The 22,025-nt window shown below is 43.5% G+C and overlaps 1 protein-coding gene across 2 annotated transcripts in view; it reads right to left on the bottom strand.

Moving 5' to 3' along the window:
• The window catches only part of LOC129826702 (growth hormone receptor-like), an 83,505-nt gene continuing 61,480 nt past the window's right edge, over positions 1–22,025 (bottom strand). For both annotated transcript variants that reach the window (XM_055887710.1, XM_055887709.1), the window contains exons 3-10: positions 20,525–20,657; positions 19,958–20,130; positions 18,189–18,367; positions 17,647–17,800; positions 17,093–17,183; positions 16,955–17,024; positions 6,624–6,841; positions 1–6,319 (exon numbers count right to left, since the gene is read on the bottom strand). In XM_055887710.1, coding sequence (XP_055743685.1) covers positions 5,470–6,319; positions 6,624–6,841; positions 16,955–17,024; positions 17,093–17,183; positions 17,647–17,800; positions 18,189–18,367; positions 19,958–20,130; positions 20,525–20,657 — 1,868 coding nt within the window. In that variant the 3' untranslated portion in view covers positions 1–5,469. The remainder of the gene's footprint in view (positions 6,320–6,623; positions 6,842–16,954; positions 17,025–17,092; positions 17,184–17,646; positions 17,801–18,188; positions 18,368–19,957; positions 20,131–20,524; positions 20,658–22,025) is intronic.

The following is a 22,025-nucleotide window of genomic DNA, read 5'->3' as shown; positions in this document are numbered from 1 at the left end:
TAACCGACAAAGATATGTATTTATTGTGCATCTTTTTGAAAGATTTAACAGAAAACATGAAAGAAAACAATGCAGCAGAACTTCAGAAACCCGTGGAACGTCGAGGCCCTCAAACCAGACCCTGTCACATTTTGTCAAGCAGGGTGTATAGCCAATCAACTCCAAAATAAATCCCAGAACTCAACACTTTCAGCCTAAAAATAACAAACAAACATAACATAACATAACCTGAGCCTGTAGCGTCGATGCTCTGGTCTGCTGATGCAAACGTTTCATGTCGATTTAAAAACCACTATAACTCATAGTAGTACCCTCCTGCTCATCTCACTCTTAATTGTCAACGTATGAAACACTTACGATAACCCTTTGACACAGATGACATGGGATTGTACAAAAACAATATAGAGTTCAGTTACAGTACGATCAGACTAAGATATTGGCTTTTATCTTGAAATAATACTTGTGCTACCATATCTATACTGTATCACCATATACAAAATACTCTGTAGGAAAGCTTCTTATTGGCTGATGGATCAAAACACACATTATCTTATCTTTGTAGTGAATAAGAAGGCAATATTTTAAACAATGTCATTGAAGCTTATTGATAGGTGTCTCCACCTTCAATTATTATACAATTTTACAACAGACTTTGCTATGCATTCATGATAGATAATTCACAGACTTGACTTAGTCTGAAATACAAAATATAACAGCCTAAATCATATAGTGTCTAATATTCCAAAGCACAAATAATTGAGCTAATATTGACACATTAGTATTCAATTTAACATAAGGTACATTGGCAAAATTACTGACACAAATGGTAAACAAATGTCTGGTAACCTTGAATGGTAACACTTTACTTGACACCCAGCGTCATAACAGGTTATGAGAGTCATAACCATGTCATAATGTCATAACGTTGTCATGACATATATATTTAGACCCATTGTGACATATATTGCGTTATTTTATGACTGGTTATGACACCTACATAAGAATGTCAAAACCCACAAGGCAAAACGTTCCATTTCACCATAGCCTACGAGTCCACAGTATTACCTACCCTCAATGCAGGAGGCGAACAAGACACTCATGTACGAGGCTTATATGATTATGATGTTGATAATGCTTCTTGACAGTGTCATAAAGTGTACTTTCTTAGACCAAGTAAAGTGACACAGGATGGTCATAATGCTTCATGACAGTGTCAAAAAGTGTATTTTCTACAAGTTCATTAAAATATGATGAAAAAAACATTACTGTAAAGAATTCATTGCAACAACAAAAAAGGATTTAAGAAACAAACTTTCAAAGAAAGGAAACTATTTGGCATGGAAAAACTAATTTGAATAAATGTGGGTTTTGACACTTATGTAGGTGTCATAACCAGCCACAAAATAATGCATAATATGTCACAACAGGTGTAAATATATGGGTCATGACAGTGATATGACCATATTATGACAGGTTATGACAGTGTCATAATGTTATACCTTGGGTATAGCAACTTTGGATGCTACAAACCACGTGCATGTCGTATAGTACATTCCACTATACAAACATTTACCAATGTCCAACAGACTAAACCTTAGCAGTACTTATCTAAATAATCTGATAGAGCTTTCCTTATAGTGTACATACACATAGGCACCTCTGGCTTATTCAGTTAATTGCAAAGTTTTAGAATGTTGCATATAGAAATGCAATGAATAGAGCTGACTCCAATGCTTTCATATTCTACTACACAACATAGAACCATGTCTGTTCCAAGATAATGCATTTCTATTTCAACCTTCTATGAAGTTACATCCGCCTGAATAAGCCTGTGGCAAGGCTGAATGCAGAGAGGAAACGTACCAAGCAGCAATATTTCTGACTAGTAACAAGACAAAATACAACATACATAATACAGTAGTTGTTACAGCACTAGTAGATATATTAAGACATTTATTTTTCAATGTTTACATGCTGGTAGCAGAAAGAGAGAAAGCGAGAGAAAGAGAGTGAGAGAAAGAGCGAGAGAAAGAGAGAATAAGCATGACAGAGAATGGCACATTTGCACAGGTTGTGAACGATATCATGTGTCTAAAAACAGTTATCATTCATTAATTGTTAAATAGATTAATCCACAAGTGAACATTCTTGCTGTGCCGGCATAATATATGTTATCATATTTACCTCAGAAACCTGGTCTTAAGGTTTGATTGGCAAGGGCTGTGTATCACAGCCTCGATCTAAAATAGCTTATTCTATGCTGTTGTATTTCTGAAAAAGCCATGCAAATCGTCAAGTCCAAGAGTTCCTGTAGTGAACAACACAAAATAATCACAGATTTCCTGCACTTATAGAGGCTTTTAGTCTGTATGATGCAGTTTGTACAGGCTGAATGTATCCCAGATATACACAGAAACTTTGCAAATCCAATCAGTTTTCCACATTGACTCAACGTAATCACATTGAATTTGTTTGTTGAAATGACGTGGAAACAATGTTGATGCAACCAGTTTTGGTTCAGTGGGACAGCTCCTCACATATCCTCTGGAGCTGATGGTTCTCTTGTGGATGAAGATAATCTTTCTGATGATGGTAATAATATTTCATTTGTAGTGTGCATTTTCCACGCTCAATGCGCATAAGGTAGAAAACAAAAACAAAAACGTTTAAAACAGCATGAAGTATAAACAACGATCACAATACATGGAAACATGACATACTAATGCAAAATACAGACTTTAAGCAAATGAAGTGATGATACATCTACACTGAGTTTACCAAACATTAGGAACACCTTCATAATATTGAGTTGCACCCCCCCTCTCCTTTTACCCTCAGAACAGCCTCAATTTGTCGGGGCATGGACTCTACAGGGTGTCAAAAGCATTCCAGCATGGGATGCTGGCCCATGTTGACTCCAATGCTTCCCACAGTTGTGTCAAGTTGGCTGGATGTCCTTTGGGTGGTGGACCATTCTTGATACACACGGGAAACTGTTGAGGGTGAAAAACCCAGTAGTGCTGCAGTTCTTGACACACACAGACCGGTGCGCCTGGCACCTACTACCATACCCCGTTCAAAGGCACCTAAATCTTTTGTCTTGCCCATTCACCCTCTGAATGGCACACATACACAATCCATGTCTGAATTGTCTCAAGGCTTACGAATCCTTCTTTAACCTGTTAACTCCCTTTCATCTACACGGATTGAAGTGGCTGTAACACGTGACATCATTAAGGGATCATAGCGTTCACCTGGAATTACTAATGCAGATTAATCAAATATGATAAAGTGTTCTTTGTTTTAATGTTACATTTCCCGTTCACTTTCAGTTGTTGCCCTTTACGACAGTGTGTGTGTGTATGTCAGCTCAAAAGAAGAGTGGATACTATCCTTTCCCCTTCTGTGTGTGTGCGTGCCTGGGTATGTTTGTAAGGTTTTGGGCGTATAGAAAGCTCTGAGCTTCTAAGTACATATTTCACTACATCAAAGGAGCTAATTTTACTATCATTACAAAGTGCAAGCGAGAGCACATTAACATTGGCATTACATTTAGAAACAATAGAAACAGAAAAATATTATAACTACCCCTTTTCACATTCCAGTCATAGAGTAGTACCACAGTATGAGTCATAATACCCATAACACCTAGTGGTCAAACAGGGAAATGATTCCAATCGTTTTCCCACCATAAATCTTTCCCTTAGGGGATTTTATAAATAGGTCAACTAAGGGCTGTGTTTCGTGTAGGCTCACCCTGGCATGACGTTTTGATAACCGTGTAAATCTCTCACGGACCAGGTGTCTTATCAATATATTTGCCTGTATTTACCCGCACAAAAATGAAATGCTAATTTATGCTAATGTCACTATCATAAAGAACTACAAATGCCATGATGATCTGGACTAGACTGCCAAATCGAGGCAAAGGTGAGAATCTCTGGATGAACTATTGTTAGCTAAATGTAGTAATGAATAAATTGGCAACATTTATTTAAACAGAGAATTCTATGAACTGTCTTGTGCAAATTTTAAATTGACACAATGTATGTTATTAAGGTGTCAGCTAGAGATGACGTGCAGGAGCTTGCAGGGATTTGTAGTTTTGCATGTCTACTTTGACACTAATTTAAAAAATGTAGATTCTGAGCGTAAATAGATCTGAATATATTGATAAAGTCACCTTGTCCGTGAGAGATTTACATGGTTATCAAAACGTCACGCCAGGGAAAGCCTATACGAAACATAGCCCTTATTTTAAGTGTTTCTAAAATCCCCTTTGGTGGAAAATGAATGATTGGAACCATTTCCCTGTTTGTCCGCTAGGTTTTATAGTTATTATGACACCTCCACTGTGGAGCTCTATTGTCCCTGCAATTACAATTTATACAAAGTAAGAAAGTAGAACATATAAAAGCAGTCTTTCCTATATTGTGAGAATTAAGTCTATGCTGTAAGTGAAATCTGCTTGGTGTTACAGATTTTCTTGTTCTCTGTTTATTATAGTGACCGGTGTCTGAGTTGTCACAGTGAGTGCAGACAGGTTGTCTAATGGCCGTGTTAAAAACTGACCTCAATCTGGTAATAATTAGACGACTCTGCCGCAAAAAGGATGAAAGAGAAATATAAGCATAAAAATAGGCCATTAAGCAAAATAATGAGAGCGCGAAATGAACGACCGTAGTTACTAATAGTCACTGCTCGCTGTAGCGCTAAGTTTGACAAACAGCACACTCAAGTGTTCTGTCAATTAATGAGGCCATAACGATGATGTTAAAGTTGGTGTGTTTGTATAAATGGCAAGTAGATGTGCTTGTTATTCTCCCAGACATTTTGTTATTGGATCCATCTACAGTCAAATTAAGACTTAAACCAACAAGCTAGAGTATTAAATATGTATATGTTAAACGTACATATATATATATATATACATTAAGGTGGGACTATGTGTGTCTGCAAGGCAAATGTTTACATTGCACCTCATCAGTCAAACAACAGATACATTGAAGTATCAGGTAACATAGAACTAGAACCATGTCTGAGCTTGTCTGTCTGTGTATGTATGGTGCATAAGTGTATCTGTGTGTATGTTAGAGAACCGTGCATTTCAAGGTTTCAGACTGTGGGTTTTTCGGTGTCTCAGTCTCAGTCAGAAAGAACACAGTAAGATTTGTTCACGCATTACCTTAAGCTCTATCAAACCAGAAAGGCCAATTTTACAGAAGCTCTTTCCTCAAGTTCCAGTCACTCATAAAAGCCAAACACAACAACTAAACATTTCTCTTTCTCAGCTTCCCTTCAAGCAAACTGTCAAACAAACGACTATGCTTGTTGTAGAGTCTGTCCTGTGACATATTTGGCTTCCAGCATTGATCAAGTAGAACAAGGCTGTCTGTAATGATTATTGACTTTATGACAAGTGACCTCCAACCTCTATGCCCCAAGGCCTCCTGGGCGGTGTAGTTTTTCTTAAGGCGAGAGGTTGCCCAACAGGTCCGGGGTGAGGTACCCTATGGGCATGACGGGCAGGGGCTTGGAGGGGGGTTGTGGGGAACAGGTAGGGGACCTCTGGGGGGACGGGGGGTTGAGGAGAAGGCTGTGCTGGAAATCAACATCCTGAACCACAGTGTAGTCCGAAACAGGGGGGAGGAACTGAGCAGGGGGGGAGTCAGGAAGGATGTAAGGGGACTGGTAGTCCCCTAGGGGGGTGGTAGCAGGAAGATAGGCCTCCTGGTGGGGCTTGCTCTCGGCGGAAGGTGGGGGGAAGGTGTGGTAGACCTCCCCAGGTGAGGAGGGGTCAGGGGTGCTCATCTGCCGGCCACTGCTCTCTGTCGTGTAGCCCCCTGTCTCAGGAACAACCACCAGCAGCTGAAACTTCAGCTTGTTCGTTCTCCTCTCCTCCTCTTCCTCACTCTCCTCCTCTCCTCCCTCCATTTTTCCCTTCTTATCCTTCTCTGTTGTTGGAGTGTTCTCCGGGGCTCTGACCTGCTGGCCTGGCGAGAGCACCACCCCTCCGGTGGGCGTCACATCGCTGACCTGGGCATAGAAGTCCATGTTTACCCAGCTCTGAGGGCCTCCCAGCTGGGTCTGGACCAGGTGCCTCTCCCCTCCCTCTGGAGGTAAGCCTGGAGCCTGGAGCCGGGGGCATGGGACCTCCATCACATCTAGGGACGGGGTGCTTGAGTGGCTCCAGTTCCCCAAGCATGGCTCAACTTTGTCGGGTTGGCAGGACAGGAGGGCAGCCATTAACATCAGGGTCTCCTGGTCAGGCAGCTCTGGATCATAGGAGCTGGCCCGGCCAGAGTCATCATCAGGGATACTGAGAGAGGGAGGGAGAGAGAAAGAGAGAGGGGGACAGAGGGAGGGAGAGAGAGAAGGACAGAGGGAGGGGGAGAGAGATAGAGGAGGGAGGGAGGGAGGGGGAAAGAGAGAGAGAGGAGGAAAGAGATAGAGAGAGGAAGGGGTGGAAGGGGAGAGAGAGTTACCTGGAGGTACCATTCCAGATCCCGAAGCTAGCTACTTTAACGCTGCTTCATGCATCCAAAAGAGGCTCCTGTAGACTGACACTTTCCTAGTATAATTTCAGAAATGTTTCACTGAACAAAGCCTGCTCCATCCTATACCCGAGGCCATGAGAGCAGCCATGGTTTGCGTGGTGGTTGTTGTGACCGAGCAGTCTCTGTGAGTCTGAGCTCTGGTTGTCCTTCTCCCCAGGCTCGTCTGCGTCCAGCTCGATGAACTCCACCCAGGGCACGTCCTGGTACAGGTCCGGGGGGTAGGAGTGGAGAGCCCCCATACCAGCTCCACTCAGGATGAAGTTCAGCTCGTCCAGCTTTCCCTTCTGGATGGGGTGTGACAGAGAGAGAGACATGACATTTGAAATGTTGTTATTCTTTTGGAACTTCTCGTGAGTGTAATGTTTACTGTACATTTTTATTATCTACTTGTCTTGCTATGGCAGTTAACATATGTTTCCCATGCCAATAAAGCCCTTGAATGAGAGAGAGAGAGAGAGAGAGAGAGAGAGAGAGAGAGAGAGAGAGAGAGAGAGAGAGAGAGAGAGAGAGAGAGAGAGAGAGAGAGAGAGAGAGAGAGAGAGAGAGAGAGAGAGAGAGAGAGAGAGAGAGAGAGAGAGAGAGAGAGAGAGAATGGGTTTGAGACAGAAGAAAGGGAGAGTTAGTGTGGGTGAGAGATTTTCCATGAGATTGAGGTCAGGGCTTTGTGATGGCCACTCCAATACCTTGACTTTTTTGTCCTTAAACCTGATGAGGACAGAGGGCACTGTTTTCACTTTGGGGGAAAAACGTGCCCAATTTAACCGGCCTTGTACTCAATTCTTGCTCGTACAATATGCATATTATTATTACTATTGGATAGAAAACACTCTCTAGTTTCTAAAACCGTTTGAATTTTGTCTGTGAGTAAAACAGAACTCATTTGGCAGCACACTTTCTGACCAGGAAGTGGAAAGTCTGAAAATGATGCTCCGTTCAAGGGCCTGCCTATAAATGGGTATGATACGTATGAGTATACATGCACGTCATACACCTTCCCCTAGATGTCAAGAGGAAGTGAGAGAAGAAATGAAGTGTTTATCTTGGTCTGAGGTGGAATTAATCCTCTTGGCACGACGAGTCACCCATTTTTTGTTTTCAGGAAGGCGCGAAGTTGGACCTGGATTTGCCTTCTGAATAGCTGTCGTTATAGGCGACTACTATCTCCGGCTTTGATTTTATTTGATACATGTGACAATATCATCGTAAAGTATGTTTTTTCAAAATAGTTTTATTAGATTTTTGAAATTTATTCGGGATGTTAGGCGTGTTGTGTTGTGTGCCATTGTTCAGAAAGGAGAGCTTCGCGCCACTTGGCTAGTGCGCTTGCTAATTCAAGAGGGACAATGGACGTTCTAAATCCAAACAACGATTGTTCTTGACAAAGGACCCCTTGTTCAAAATTCTGATGGAAGATCACCAAAAGTAGGACCCATTTTGTGATGCTATTTCATATATCTGTCGAACTGTGTACTAGTAGTTTTGCGCCCAGGTTTTGGCCACTCTCTCGCTATAACATAAGCCTTATGTCGTAATGAAGATATTTTTAGAATTCTAACACTGCGATTGCATTAAGAACTAGTGTATCTATCATTTCCTATACAACATGTATTTTTTTGTAATGTTTATGAATAGCTATTTGGTCAGAATAGGTGAGAGTCTAATAGAAATATCCGCATATTCTGGGAAAAAGAAGCTACGTTAGCATAATGGATAACCACTGATTTCAGCTCTAAATATGAACATTTTCGAACAAAACATAAGTGTATGTATAACCTGATGTTATAGGACTGTCATCTGAGGAAAGTTTATGAAGGTTAGTGAAAATTAATATCTTTTGCTGGTTTATTCGCTAACGCTAACGTGCCTATTGCTATCGCTAACGTGCCTTGATGAATGAATGCGGTTGTGTGGTAGGCTATTGTAGTAAGCTAATATAATGCTATATTGTGTTTTCGCTGTAAAACACTTAAAAAATCTGAAATATTGGCTGGATTCACAAGATGCTTGTCTTTCATTTGCTGTACATGATGCATTTTTCAGAAATGTTTTATGATGAGTATTTAGGTATTCCACGTTGGTCTCTATAATTACTCTGGCTGCTTCGGTGCTATTTTTGACGGTAGCTGTGATGGTAGCTGCAATGTAAAACTGATTTATACCTCAAATATGCACATTTTTCAAACAAAACATAGATTTATTGTATAACATCAGATGACATCAGACTGTCATCTGATGAAGTTGTTTCTTGGTTAGTTTGGTTGGTTCTTGGTTAGTTAGGTTGGCTTTGAGCATGCTACCTGTGCTGTGAAAAATCTCTGTCCTTCTTTGTATTTGGTGGTGAGCTACCAAATATACGTGCTATTTTAACTGTAAAACATTTAAAAAATCGGACATGTTGGCTGGATTCACAAGATGTGTACCTTTCATTTGCTGTATTCGACTTGTTAATGTGTGAAAGTTAAATATTTCTAAAAAATATATTTTGAATTTCGCGCTCTGCCTTTTCAGTGGAATGTGGGAGGAGTTCCGCTGGCGGAACGCTGGAGCGGTAAAGGTTAAAGCCATTTTGCCACAACTTTGGAAGTATGCTTGGGGTTGTTGTCCATTTGGAAGAACCATTTGCGACCAAGCTTTAACTTCCTGACTGATGTCTTGAGATGTTGCTTCAATATATCCACATAATTTTCCTTCCTCTTTATGCCAACTATTTAGTGACGTGCACCAGTCCCTCCTGCAGCGAAGCACCCCCACAACATGATGCTGCCACCCCCGTGCTTCACGGTTGGGATGGTGTTCTTCAGCTTGCAAGCCTCCCCCTTTTTCCTCCAAACATAACGATGGTCATCATGGCCAAACAGTTCTATTTTTGTTTCATCAGACCAGAGGACATTTCTCCAAAAAGTACAATCTTGTGCCCATGTGCAGTTGCAAACCGTAGTCTGACTTTTCTTTATGGCAGTTTTGGAGCAGTGGCTTCTTCCTTGCTGAGCAGCCTTTCAGGTTATGTTGATATAGGACTCGTTGTACTGTGGATATAGATACTTTTGTGCCTGTTTCCTCCAGCATCTTCACAAGGTCCTTTGCTGTTGTTCCTGGGATTGATTTGCACTTTTTGCACCAAAGTACGTTAATCTCTAGGAGTCAGAACGCGTCTCCTTCCTGAGCGGTATGACGGCTGTGTGGTCCCATGGTGTTTATACTTGCGTACTAGTGTTTGCACAGATGAACGTGGTACCTTCAGGCGTTTGGAAATTGCTCCCAAGGAGGAACCAGACTTGTGAAGGTCTATAAATTTTTTTCTGAGAGCTTGGCTGATTTTTTAAAATTTTCCCATGATGTCAAGCAAAGAGGCACTGAGTTTGAAGGTAGGCCTTGAAATACATCCACAGATACACCTCCAATTGACTCAAATTATGTCAATTAGCCTATCAGAAGCTTCTAAAGCCATGACATCATTTTCTGGAATTTTCCCAGCTGTTTAAAGGCGCAGACAACTTAGTGTATGTAAACTTCTGACCCACTGGAATTGTGGTACAGTGAATTATAAGTGTAAATAATCTGTCTGTAAACAATTGTTGGAAAAATTACTTGTGTCATGCACTAACCGACTTGCCAAAACTATAGTTTCTTAACAATACATTTGTGGAGTGGTTGAAAACCGAATTTTAATGACTCTAACCTAAGTGTATGTAAACTTCCGACTTCAACAGTTTTTTTTGTGTTTTAAGCAGGTATAAAAAAAAGAAGAGAATACGTATTTTAAGTAATGTTTCAATTGCAATTCTGGCTCTAGGTAAAACAAGTAAAATAAATACATAATGACGTATGTGAATGTATGTGGCTATGAGAAGTGTAAAATCCTCCTATGCTGTCATTATCACTCTCCATTAGGGTTGCAAAGGGTCAGAAACTTTTCAGGAAATTTTCCATGGGAAGATAAGCCTGGGAATTTTGGAATTATGCTTAAATTCATCAAAAAAGTTCTTATAACAGTGAACCTTTTTTAGTGGGATACACAAGTCAAATTTAGGTCTTGTGGCATATTTTGGTTAAACTATCCCCAATTCAATGGAATTGCAACCCTCTGCATGCACAGTGCACTCTTCCATCACATGTACAGCTGATTCTCAAGATCTTGCACACTAATGAGATGCTAATGAGCCCACACTACTACACTGTCTGAGCCAAGGACTACATGCTTTCTCGTAAGTTTTGATTACAATACTGGGTGAGGTGAATATATTTTATATGACATACATGATTATTTGTTAACTAGTAAATAGTAGCCTCCAGCAAAGTGTGTTTAAATCATTTCTAACTTGTTAACAATTTCTGCTAGTTAGTTTTTGCTACCAATTGGGTTTTAGCTTGCTTGAGCCTGCTAAACAAGGAGTGTTAATTCACCCTGTTTCCATACATGTTTCATTTTAAAACACATATCTTACAAAGCAGTTGTTTTATCTAACTGCTTAACTATTTATCTGTACATGGAATTGTATTGGGTTTAAAAAAATAAAAAATAAAAAAATCTTTACAGGAAAATGCCACGGGTACTATCTGATGTGTGGAGACATTAAACTGCAGCAAATGTAGAAGGAAAAGCGGTGTACATTTGCAAATACTGTGCCAAATCATATGTGAAGAATGCAACACATCTGGCCAAGTGCATAAAGTTCCCTCAGCGCTCACAACAAGCAACCTCTGACAAAAATCCCTCTACTTCTATTCGAGGTGAAAATGATGAATCAGACACCTTATCGATAGCAACAACTCACGGTCCTCCGGGAATGCTGATGAATGTCTTGCTCGAGTTGTGTATGCAACTGGTTCAACTCTGATGCTCACAGACAATGTGTATTGGGAGAAATTTCTGAATGTTCTTCGCCTAGCACGCACCCCTCCAACCAGACATGCTTTATCTACTAATTTGCTGGATGCAGAGTTCAACAGAGTTTAAGTGAAGGTCAAGCAAATCATAGAGAAAGCAGACTGTATTGCAATCATCTCTGATGGATGGTCAAATGTTCGTGGGCAAGGAATAATTAACTACATCATCTCCACCCCTCAACCAGTATTCTACAAGAGCAAGGGACCACAGACATAACGGTCTCTACATTGCAAATGAGCTGAAGCCAGTCATCAATGACCTTGGACCACAGGAGGTATTTGCACTGGTGACAGACAATGCTGCAAACATGAAGGCTACTTGGTCTACCCTCACATCACACCCATTGGCTGTGCTGCTCATGCATTGAATCTGCTCCTCAAGGACATCATGGCACTGAAAACAATGGATACACTCTACAAGAGAACCAAGGAAATGGTTAGGTATGTGAAGGGTCATCAAGTTATAGCAGCAACCTACCTCATGAGGCAAAGTGAGAAGAATAAGAGCACCACATTGAAGCTGCCCAGCAACACCCGTTGGGGTGGTGTTGTCATGTTTGACAGTCTCCTGGAGGGGAAGGAGTCTCTCCAAGACATGGCCATTTCACAGTCTGCCGATATGGACAGCCCATCAAGAGGATCCTCCTGGATGATGTATTTTGGGAGAGAGTGGTAAGCAGCCTGAAACTCCTGAAACCTGTAGCAGTAGTCATTGCACAGATTGTTGGAGACAATGCCATCCTGTCTGATGTTCAGACTCTGCTTGCAGATGTAAGAGAAGAAATATGTAATGCCCTGCCCATTTCACTGTTGCTCCAAGCAGAGGAAACTGCAGTTCTGAAATACATGAAAAAGCGTGAAGACTTCTGCCTGAAGCCCATACACGCTGCAGCATACATGTTGGACACCAAGTATGCTGGCAAGAGCATCCTGTCTGGTGCAGAGATCAACAAGACCTATGGCGTCATCACTACCATGTCTCGCCACCTTGTCCTGGATCAGGGCAAGGTTCTTGGAGGTCTCACAAAATACACTTCCAAGCAAGGGCTTTGGGATGGAGATGCAATATGGCAGTCGTGCCAACATATCTCATCAGCCACCTGGTGGAAGGGACTTTGTGGATCTGAGGCTCTTTCCCCTGTTGCCTCCATCCTCCAAATCCCACCAACATCAGCCATCTCAGAGCGCAACTGGTCCTTGTTTGGGAACACACACACCAAAGCATGCAACAGGCTGACCAATACAAGGGTTGAAAATTTGGTGGCAGTCCGGGCAAATTTTTGGCTTTTTGAGCCTGACAACGAGCCATCCTCAACAAGGTTGGATAGTGAGAGTGAAGATGAGGCCTTAGAGTCTGACGTTCAAGAGGTGGACATTGAGGAGGTCCAGGGAGAAGACATGGAAGCTTGAGAGGAAGACAACCGAAGCCTATGTTTCTAGACTATCATTTTAAAGATATATGTTGAAAACATTTTTGGGAGATGCGATGGATCATTGGGGATCATTCAATATTCCATTTCTTTTGTTGTTCAGTGAAATCATCCCATGTTTAGACGGGCGGGCGGGTACGGGCAACGAATGGTTGACGAGCATGCACTTAGTTTAACTTGGATTTAAGAGCAGTTGGAGGCCACGGAAGGAGTGTTGTATGGCATTGAAGCTCGTCTGGAGGTTTGTTAACACAGTGTCCAAAGGGCCAGAAGTATACAGAATGGTGTCGTCTGCGTAGAGGTGGATCAGACAATCACCAGCAGCAAGAGCGACATCATTGATGTATACAGAGAAGAGAGTCGGCCCGAGAATAGAACCTTGTGGCACCCCCATAGAGACTGCCAGAGGTCCGGACATCAGGTCCGTACAGTACTCAGGTACTCTATCTGAGAAGTAGTTGGTGAACCAGGCGAGGAGAAACCAAGGCTGTTGAGTCTGCCGATAAGAATACAGTGATTGACAGAGTCAAAAGCCTTGGCCAGGTCGATGAATACGGCTGCACAGTATTGTCTATTATTGATGGCGGTTATGATATCGTATAGGCCCTTGAGCGTGGCCGAGGTGCACCCGTGACCAGCTCGGAAACCAGATTGCATAGCGGAGAAGGTACGGTCAGATTCAAAATGGTCGGTGGTCTGTTTGTTAACTTGACTTTCAAAGATTTTAGAAAGGCAGGGTAGGATAGATATAGGTGTATAACAGTTTGGGTCTAGAGTGTCTCCCCCTTTGAAGACGGGGATGACCGCTGCAGCTTTCCAATCTTTAGGGATCTCAGACGATACAAAAGAGAGGTTGAACAGGCTAGTAATAGGGTTTGCAACAATTGCGACGGATAATTTTAGAAAGCGAGGGTCCAGATTGTCTAGCCCAGCTGATTTGTAGGGGTCCAGATTTTGCAGCTATTTCAGAACATCAGCTAACTGGATCTGGGTGAAGGAGAAATGGGGGAGGCTTGGGAAAGTTGCTGTAGGGGGTGCAGAGCTGTTGACCATGGTAGGGGTTCATAGGGACACTGAGTGGTTTCCTGTTCATAGGGACGCAGTGGTTTTACTTGAGCTACTGTACAAGTGGTGGGGTTGTTTGAAAAGTACATGTTCCTCATCAACAGCAGCCCACATCCCATTTCAACAGCACACCAACACAATGACACCTGGTCACACCTGACCCCACATCCTCCTCCCGTTTGCTAGTATCTCTAGAGCATATACAATCAAATCTTCTTGGTCACATGCTTCGTAAAGAACAGGTGTAGACTAACAGTGAAATGCTTACTTCCCAATAATTGAGAGAGAGATAAAATAGAGAACTAATATAAAAGTAATAATAAAAACACAACAAGTAATCTCTTATAGTATGTTATTGTTCAACTTTCTACTCAAACCATGTTTTTAATTAACATCAATGTGGATTATGTGTTTTCATCATATGTACTTGAACAGAAAAACTAGACTTGGATCATATAACACAAGTGTCTCCCTAGCCTACCTGTAGGAGATACACTACATGACCAAAATTATGTGGACACCTGCTCTTCGAAAATCTCATTCCAAAATCATGGGCAATAATATGGAGTTGGTCCCCCCTTTCCTGCTATAGCCCCCACTCTTCTGGGAAGGCTTTCCACTAAATGTTGAAACATTGCTGCGGGGACTTGAATTTAAGACTTGCTTTTAGCCACAAGATCATTAGTGAGGTCGGGCACTTATGTTGGGCAATTAGGCCTGGCTCATTGTCGGCATTCCAATTCATCTTTAAGGTGTTTGATGGGGTTGTGGTCAGGGCTCTGTGCAAGCCAGTCAAGTTCTTCCACACCGATCGACAAACCATTTCTGTATGGATCTTGCTTTGCACGGGGGCATTGTCATGCTGAAACAGGAAATGGCCTTCCCCAATCTGTTGCCACAAAGTTGGAAGCACAGAATCGTCTAGAATGTCATTGTATGCTGTAGAGTAAATGTTTCCCTTCACTGGCACTAAAGGACCTAGCCTGAATCATTAAAAACAGCCTCCTCCACCAAACTTCACAGTTGGCACTATGCATTCGGGCAGGTCGTATTCTTCTGGCAACCGCCAAACCAAGATTTGTCTGTCGGACTGTCAGAAGGTGAAGCGTGATTCATCACTCCAGAGAATACGTTTCCACTGCTCCAGACTCCAATGGCGGCAAGCTTTACACCACTTCAGCCGACGCTTGGCATTGCGCATGGTGATCTTAGGCTTGTATGCAGCTGCTCGGCCATGGAAACCCATTTCATGAAGTTCCCGAAGAAACAGTTATTGTGCTGACATTGCTTCCATAGGTTGTTTGGAACACATTAGTGAGTGTTGCAACCGAAGACAGACAATCTTTACGCGCTACGTGCTTCAGAATTCAGCGGTCCTGTTATGTGAGCTTGTGTGGTCTATCACTTCGCGGCTGAGACGTTGTTGCTCCTAGATGTTTCCACTTCACAATAACAGCACTTAGTTGACCCGGGCAGCTCTAGTAGGGCAAAAATTTGACAAACTGACTTGTTGGAAAGGTGGCATCCTATGAAAGTGCCACGTTGAAAGTCACTGAGCTCTTCAGTAAGGCCATTCTACTGCCAATGTTTGTCTATGGAGATTGTATGGCTGTGTGCTCGATTTTATACACCTGTCAGTAACGAGTGTGGCTGAAATAGCCAAATCCACTAATTTGAAGGGGTGTCCACATACTTTTGTATGTATAGTGTACATCCATAATCAGTCAAGCCTGAGATCTTAATTAATAATATACTGAAGAAAAATATCAACGCAACATGTAAAGTGTTGGTCCCATCTTTCATAAACTGAAATAAAAGATATTCCATACAAATATTCCATACGTACCAAAAGCTTATTTCTTTCAAATGTTGTGCACAAATTTAATTACATCCTTGTCAGTGAGCATTTCTCCTTTGCCAAGATAATCCATCCACCTGACAGATGGGGCACATCAAGAGGTTGATCAAACGGCATGATCATTACACAGGTGCACCTTGTGCTGAGGACAATAAAAGGCCACTCTAAAATGTGCAGTTTTGTAACACAACACAATACGACAGATGTCTCAAGTTTAAAGGGAGCGTGCAATTGGCATTATGACTGCAGGAATGTCCACCAGAGCTGTTGCCAGATAATTTAATGTTCATTGCTCTACCATAAGCAATGTCGTTTTAGAGATTTTTGCAGTACGTCCAATTGGCCTTACAACCGCAGTCCACATGTAATCACGCCAGACCAGGACCACCACATCCGGCTGCGGGATAGTGGTGGGGTTATGGTATGGGCAGGCATAAACTACGGACAACAAACACAATTGCACTTAATTTGAATCCAGAGAGATACCGTGACAAGATCCTGAGGCCCATTGTCGTGCCAATCAACTGCCGCTATCACCTCATGTTTCAGCATGATAAGCCACGGCCCCATGTTGCAAGGATCTGAACACAATTCTTGGAAGCTGAAAATGTCCCAGTTCTTCCATGGCCTGCATACTCAGCAGACATGTCATTCATTGAGAACGTTTGGGATGCTCTGGATTGACGTGTATGTTCCAGTTCCCGCCAACATCAGCAACTTCACACAGCCATTGAAGAGGAGTGGGACAACATTCTACAGGTCACAATCAAGCCTGATCAACTCTATGTGAAGGAGATGTGTCGCGCTGCATGAGGCAAATGATGGTCACACCAGGTACTGAGTGGTTTTCTAATCCACGCCCCTACTTTTTTTTTTATAGGTATCTGTGACCAACAGATGCATATCTGTATTCCCAGTCATGTGAAATCCATAGATTAGGACCTAATAAATGCATTTAAATTGACTGATTTCCTTATATGAACTCTAACTCTGTAAAATCTTTGAAATTTTTGCATGTATTTATAGTTTTGTTGAGTATAATAATCTGTAATGCACTCTGAGCCATAACAATTCACACTTGTTTTTACATCCTAAATACTTGATCACACCTACTCAAAAGACAAACTCACGCACGCACGCAGTGTTTGTCGTCTTACCTTAAGCAGTGCTGGATCTATCCCTTTGATTTTGGGTGCAGGGACAGGAGGCAGCAGAATCACCATCAGTCTGAGAGGAAGAGATGAGATGAAGATGTGTGTGTGTGTGTGTGTGAGTGTGTGTGTGTGTGTCCTCACCTCTGCTGCTGAGAGAAGATGATGAGCATGAGGAGAATGGCCACGCCCACAGCCCCGAAGATCAGGACCAGAGTCACAGGGAACGTTGACTCTAGAACAGGATCATCATCATCAACTTAATCATCATCATCGTCTTCATCACGGCCATCATCATCATCATGGACCATCATCATCATCATCATGGACCATCATTATCATCATCATCATCATCACCACCAACATATATGTATCTTATAATGAAGAACACTTATTTAACCATTGTCATTATGCAGTGATACTATCTTATCCTTGCACAAGATGGCTGCCATGTTTGTTCCCAGGGACGGCAGTTGAAAAATTTGCCATCTGGCTAAAATGGGCACTTTTACAGTAATGTTGATTAATGTGCACTGTCTCTGTAAAACTACATTTAATAGTGTAAACAACACCGCCCCTCCTCTTCCCTCTGCCTCAACATGAGCCACCCTGTCTGACTCCACCCAGACCCCGCTCTACCGCACCCTGCCTGACCCCAACCTGCCCTGCCCGACCCCAACCGGACTCTGACCTCTCACCTTTATTGGGAATCTCTGGCACGTGGACAAAGATGACATCACTGAACTCCCCAAAGTTATTGAAGGCCCTCATTGCACAGTGCACACGCACCTCGTACGCCTCTCCTGTCTGAAGGCCGTAGATAGACTGCTGGGTGCCAAACTCATGCTCCAACTGAGAGACGGGGGAAGAGGGAGACACGGGAAAAAACATTTGTAAGAGAGGATGTAAAGCTATGAAATGTCCAAATAAAAAGTGATTATGTCTCAGAGTAAATTTGCTTCTATATACAGTCTTCTGTGCCACAAACAAACTTGGTACTGTCGCTGATTGAGGCAGTCGACAACAGAATCTCTCTACTTGTTTGTGTCTATGAGAGGTTGATCTGTCAGTGACCTTCCCTGGCCTTGCCCTCTAACTCCTCTGACCCCTGCCCCTCATCAAGACCCTGTTTTCCCAGAAGGCCTAGCTCTGGCTTCCGCTACGGCCCCATCAAAGCTGCAGAGGCAGCTGGGTAATAGGCTGAAAGCGCCGTCAGGGTGTGTGTGTCCCTGTGACTCACCACTTTCCAGTGTGAGCTGTTCCTCCTCCTGTACTGGACTTCATACACCAGTGTCAACCATCCAACGGATACGTCAGCCGATGGCGGGGGTTCCCAGCTTGCCATGATGTCATAGTTCAGGCCCGACCGGCTGATATTCAGCAGCGTCCAATTCAGAGCCACTGGCGGGTCAGGGTGCACTGGCAGGGACGAAAGGGCCTAGGTCAGTATATGAATGACTGGCCAATAAATGACAAATAGTGTAAAGTGGTTTCCTTCTCCATATGCATTATGCACTGATGAAACAAGTCAACCAATTTAGAATTGTCTTCAAGACCTCAATTGGTTTAATCATGTGTTTTCGAGCTGGACTGGGACAAAGCCTGTACCCCTTGGGGGTCCCAGGACCAGCATCTCACGTCCCCCTGCTAGTCTATAGACCAGGGGTCCCCAACTACATTCAGCCGCCAGCAGATTGTTTCTTGAGCGGAGGGTCGAGGTGCCAGAACATAATTATAAATAACTTGTACACTGCAAATTGACCGCAAGAAGCCCAAACAGATTCACTATTTGACAAAACATACATTTCAAACCTTGATTACATTGGGATACGTTCACATGTGTCTCTATGGGAAGACTTGGGAACAGATTTCCTACATCACTTTGAGCTGATTTCCTGGTGATTTTTTTCCTGGTGTCTTTTATGTCCAACAATAACATGTTTTAAATCAATTATTTATTTAAGAGTTAATTTATTTACTTTTACATGGGGTGCCAAATAAAATCATCCGCGGGCCGCCAGTTGGGGAACCCTGCTATAGAAAATGTCTATCACACTGTCCACCTCACATTAGAAGAGCATGTCTGAAACATGTCCCCGCAAGTGTACCTGTATCCACTAGTCCAGTCGGTGTGAAACCTCCCTGAATAATAACAACAGCTGCTGCTATGATCAGTCATTATCATCAGCTCTATTCTGCCTGAGGATTGTCCACCCCTCCTCCGTCTGTTCATCCCTGCTGTCATCTTTCCATTCACCTCTGAACACAGGGTTTCTGGTAGAAACGGCCTCCATCGCTCGGCTATCGTTAGTCTCACATGCTGATAGTCCTTCTCTGCTTTTGGAGGTGCGGGATGGAGAAGTTGCTTTACAATATTTCATTATTTTTCCTACGGTGTCCGTCTAATACGGATACTTGTCATTTCCACACATGTTCCCACTGTTAGGTAAAGGACCCACAGGTCCAAATTAGATATAGTATATTCAAACTGTGGGAGCATGGTCTGACATTGACCAACATGCAACAGGACAATGCTGTTGTCCTGGTATTTCTGATAACGTGTTGGCCCTCTAGGCCTTACTGCTCCTGGTCCTCCTGGGAACCCAGTGTGCTTATAGGTTTTCATTTCAACGCAATTACTTCTGTCAACATGATTTAACGAAACAGTAATCAACCCCTCGTCCCACGACACGTTTGGATGGCCCCGCAACCAATCATGTAGATGGACGCAACAAAGTGTTAAAGTCAACTGCCACTGATGATGTCAAGACTGAGACTTGATGACAATTGTGTATTTCAAACAGTCAATTTCTGGATTTTTAAAAGACATCAGTGGCTTCCAGAAAATGAACAGGGATTTCATTGAGGACCCCACCCAGTAGGTAAGCCAGTCAGGCCCATTCAGATTCCTCACTTCTGCATCTGGGCATAAAGAAGTGTCTAGGAGCTATCAACTAAGTGTTGTTAACTACAACAGTCCATATTAGCATGTCTCTGTTGTGCCCTCACCAATGTCCTGCAATTCGAAGCACAAGGTATCGTAGGTTTTGTTCTGGCTTTCAGAGTGGAGCCGCACACAGTATTTGATCCAGATAACCGTGTTGTTCTTATTAAAGAAACATTCGTTCTTCACAGAGGAGGAGTAGTCAGGGCACTCCTTCCATTCCTTCGTCAAGTCATTCCTAAGGGAGAGAGAGAGGTATTTTAGAGGTCTATTATGCAAATATACATTTTAGAGGTATATGCAGGTATACTCTCAAGTAGGGGTGTGCCGAGTACCCGGACAAAACGACTATCAAAACGGATATGGAGAATTTTCAGAATACTATTATGACACAAGTACTATTTATTATTATCCGTGATCAGAAAAAAACCACGTCCAAGTAAGTCAATCGCATTTAAATCACACTTCCTGGTCTTTCGATCATGAGTAAATCCGATTACGAGTATCAAGTGTAATAAAACGGATACGATTATGAGTATAACGAGATCGGCACACCCCTACTCTCAAGTCCGCATAGGTCATTGATAAAGAGAGAATAAAACTTAAATAAACAGCTCTCTCTCTCTGCTCACTTCTTCCAGTACTGGATTTGCAGTGCTCCGGGTTCCGTGAGATTCTGGAAGCTTCCGGGACTCCACCAACACCTAAACGTCTCCTGTTCACTGGACTTACACCCAGTCAAATGAGGAGCCTGGACAGAGGGATCTGAGAGAGAGATTTTTATATTGAAAAAATACCTTTATTTGCCCAGTAGTTTGATTTCAGCACAATCTTTAATTCTGAGAGAGAGAGACTTCAATGATCACAGAGAAGCAAACTGACAAAATGACATGGGCTACTGCATAAGACAAGACACAGTATGTGACTCCATCTGTGGTGTGGATCAAATCTTTCATTAGGAGAAATATGCAGGCCTCTGAGGTGTGGACTTGGAACAAACTTTGATATGGGGTGGAACTGAGTGTAATTGAGTTTGTGCTTTCCTCTGGGTTGAGACAGGGAGAAGCAAAGCATTTCATACAACAGTTAATCGATGGCTGTTCATACATACACATTCCAAGCTAGCTGTGCGCTATGCATTTCACTCAGGCAAAGCATTACTACTGTAGAAAACAGTGACATTTTGAGTCATCAAATCTTGGTAGCAGGGCACCTGAGTGTAACCTAAATATACAGTTTCCTACTCTGTTTTTCCATTGCCACTTCTCTTCGATCCCTCATCAGCCACTTCTCTTCCTCTACCCCCCCCCCCCCCCCCACCCGGCCCATTCTCCCTTCCTCTACCCTCTCCACACCCCACCGGCCCATCCTGCCTTCCTCTACCCCCTCCACCCCCACCGGCCCATCCTGCCTTCCTCTACCCCATCCACCCCACCCGGCCCATTCTCCCTTCCTCTACCCTCTCCACACCCCACCGGCCCATCCTGCCTTCCTCTACCCCATCCACCCCACCCGGCCCATTCTCCCTTCCTCTACCCTCTCCACACCCCACCGGCCCATCCTGCCTTCCTCTACCCCATCCATCCCCCCCACTGGCCCATCCTGCCTTCCTCTACCCCATCCACCCCATCCCCACCGGCCCATCCTCCCTTCCTATAACCCCCCCCGGCCCATTCTCCCTTCCTCTACCCTCTCCACACCCCACCGGCCCATCCTGCCTTCCTCTACCCCATCCATCCCCCCCACTGGCCCATCCTGCCTTCCTCTACCCCATCCACCCCATCCCCACCGGCCCATCCTCCCTTCCTATAACCCCCCCCGGCCCATTCTCCCTTCCTCTACCCTCTCCACACCCCACCGGCCCATCCTCCCTTCCTATAACCCCCCCGGCCCATTCTCCCTTCCTCTACCCTTCCCCCCCCCACCGGCCCATCCTGCCTTCCTCTACCCCATCCACACCGGCCCATCCTCCCTTCCTCTACTCCCTCCACCGGCCCATCCTGACTTCCTCTACCCCCTCCACCAGCGGCCCATCCTGCCTTCCTCTACCCCCTCCACCAGCGGCCCATCCTGCCTTCCTCTACCCCCTCCACACACACACCCCTACCGGCCCATCCTCCCTTCCTCTAACCC

Source organism: Salvelinus fontinalis, chromosome 28 (assembly GCF_029448725.1).
Source record: "Salvelinus fontinalis isolate EN_2023a chromosome 28, ASM2944872v1, whole genome shotgun sequence".
Lineage (NCBI taxonomy): Eukaryota > Metazoa > Chordata > Actinopteri > Salmoniformes > Salmonidae > Salvelinus > Salvelinus fontinalis.
Note: the sequence above shows the minus strand (reverse complement) of the source record. Positions and strands in the feature narration are given on the sequence as shown.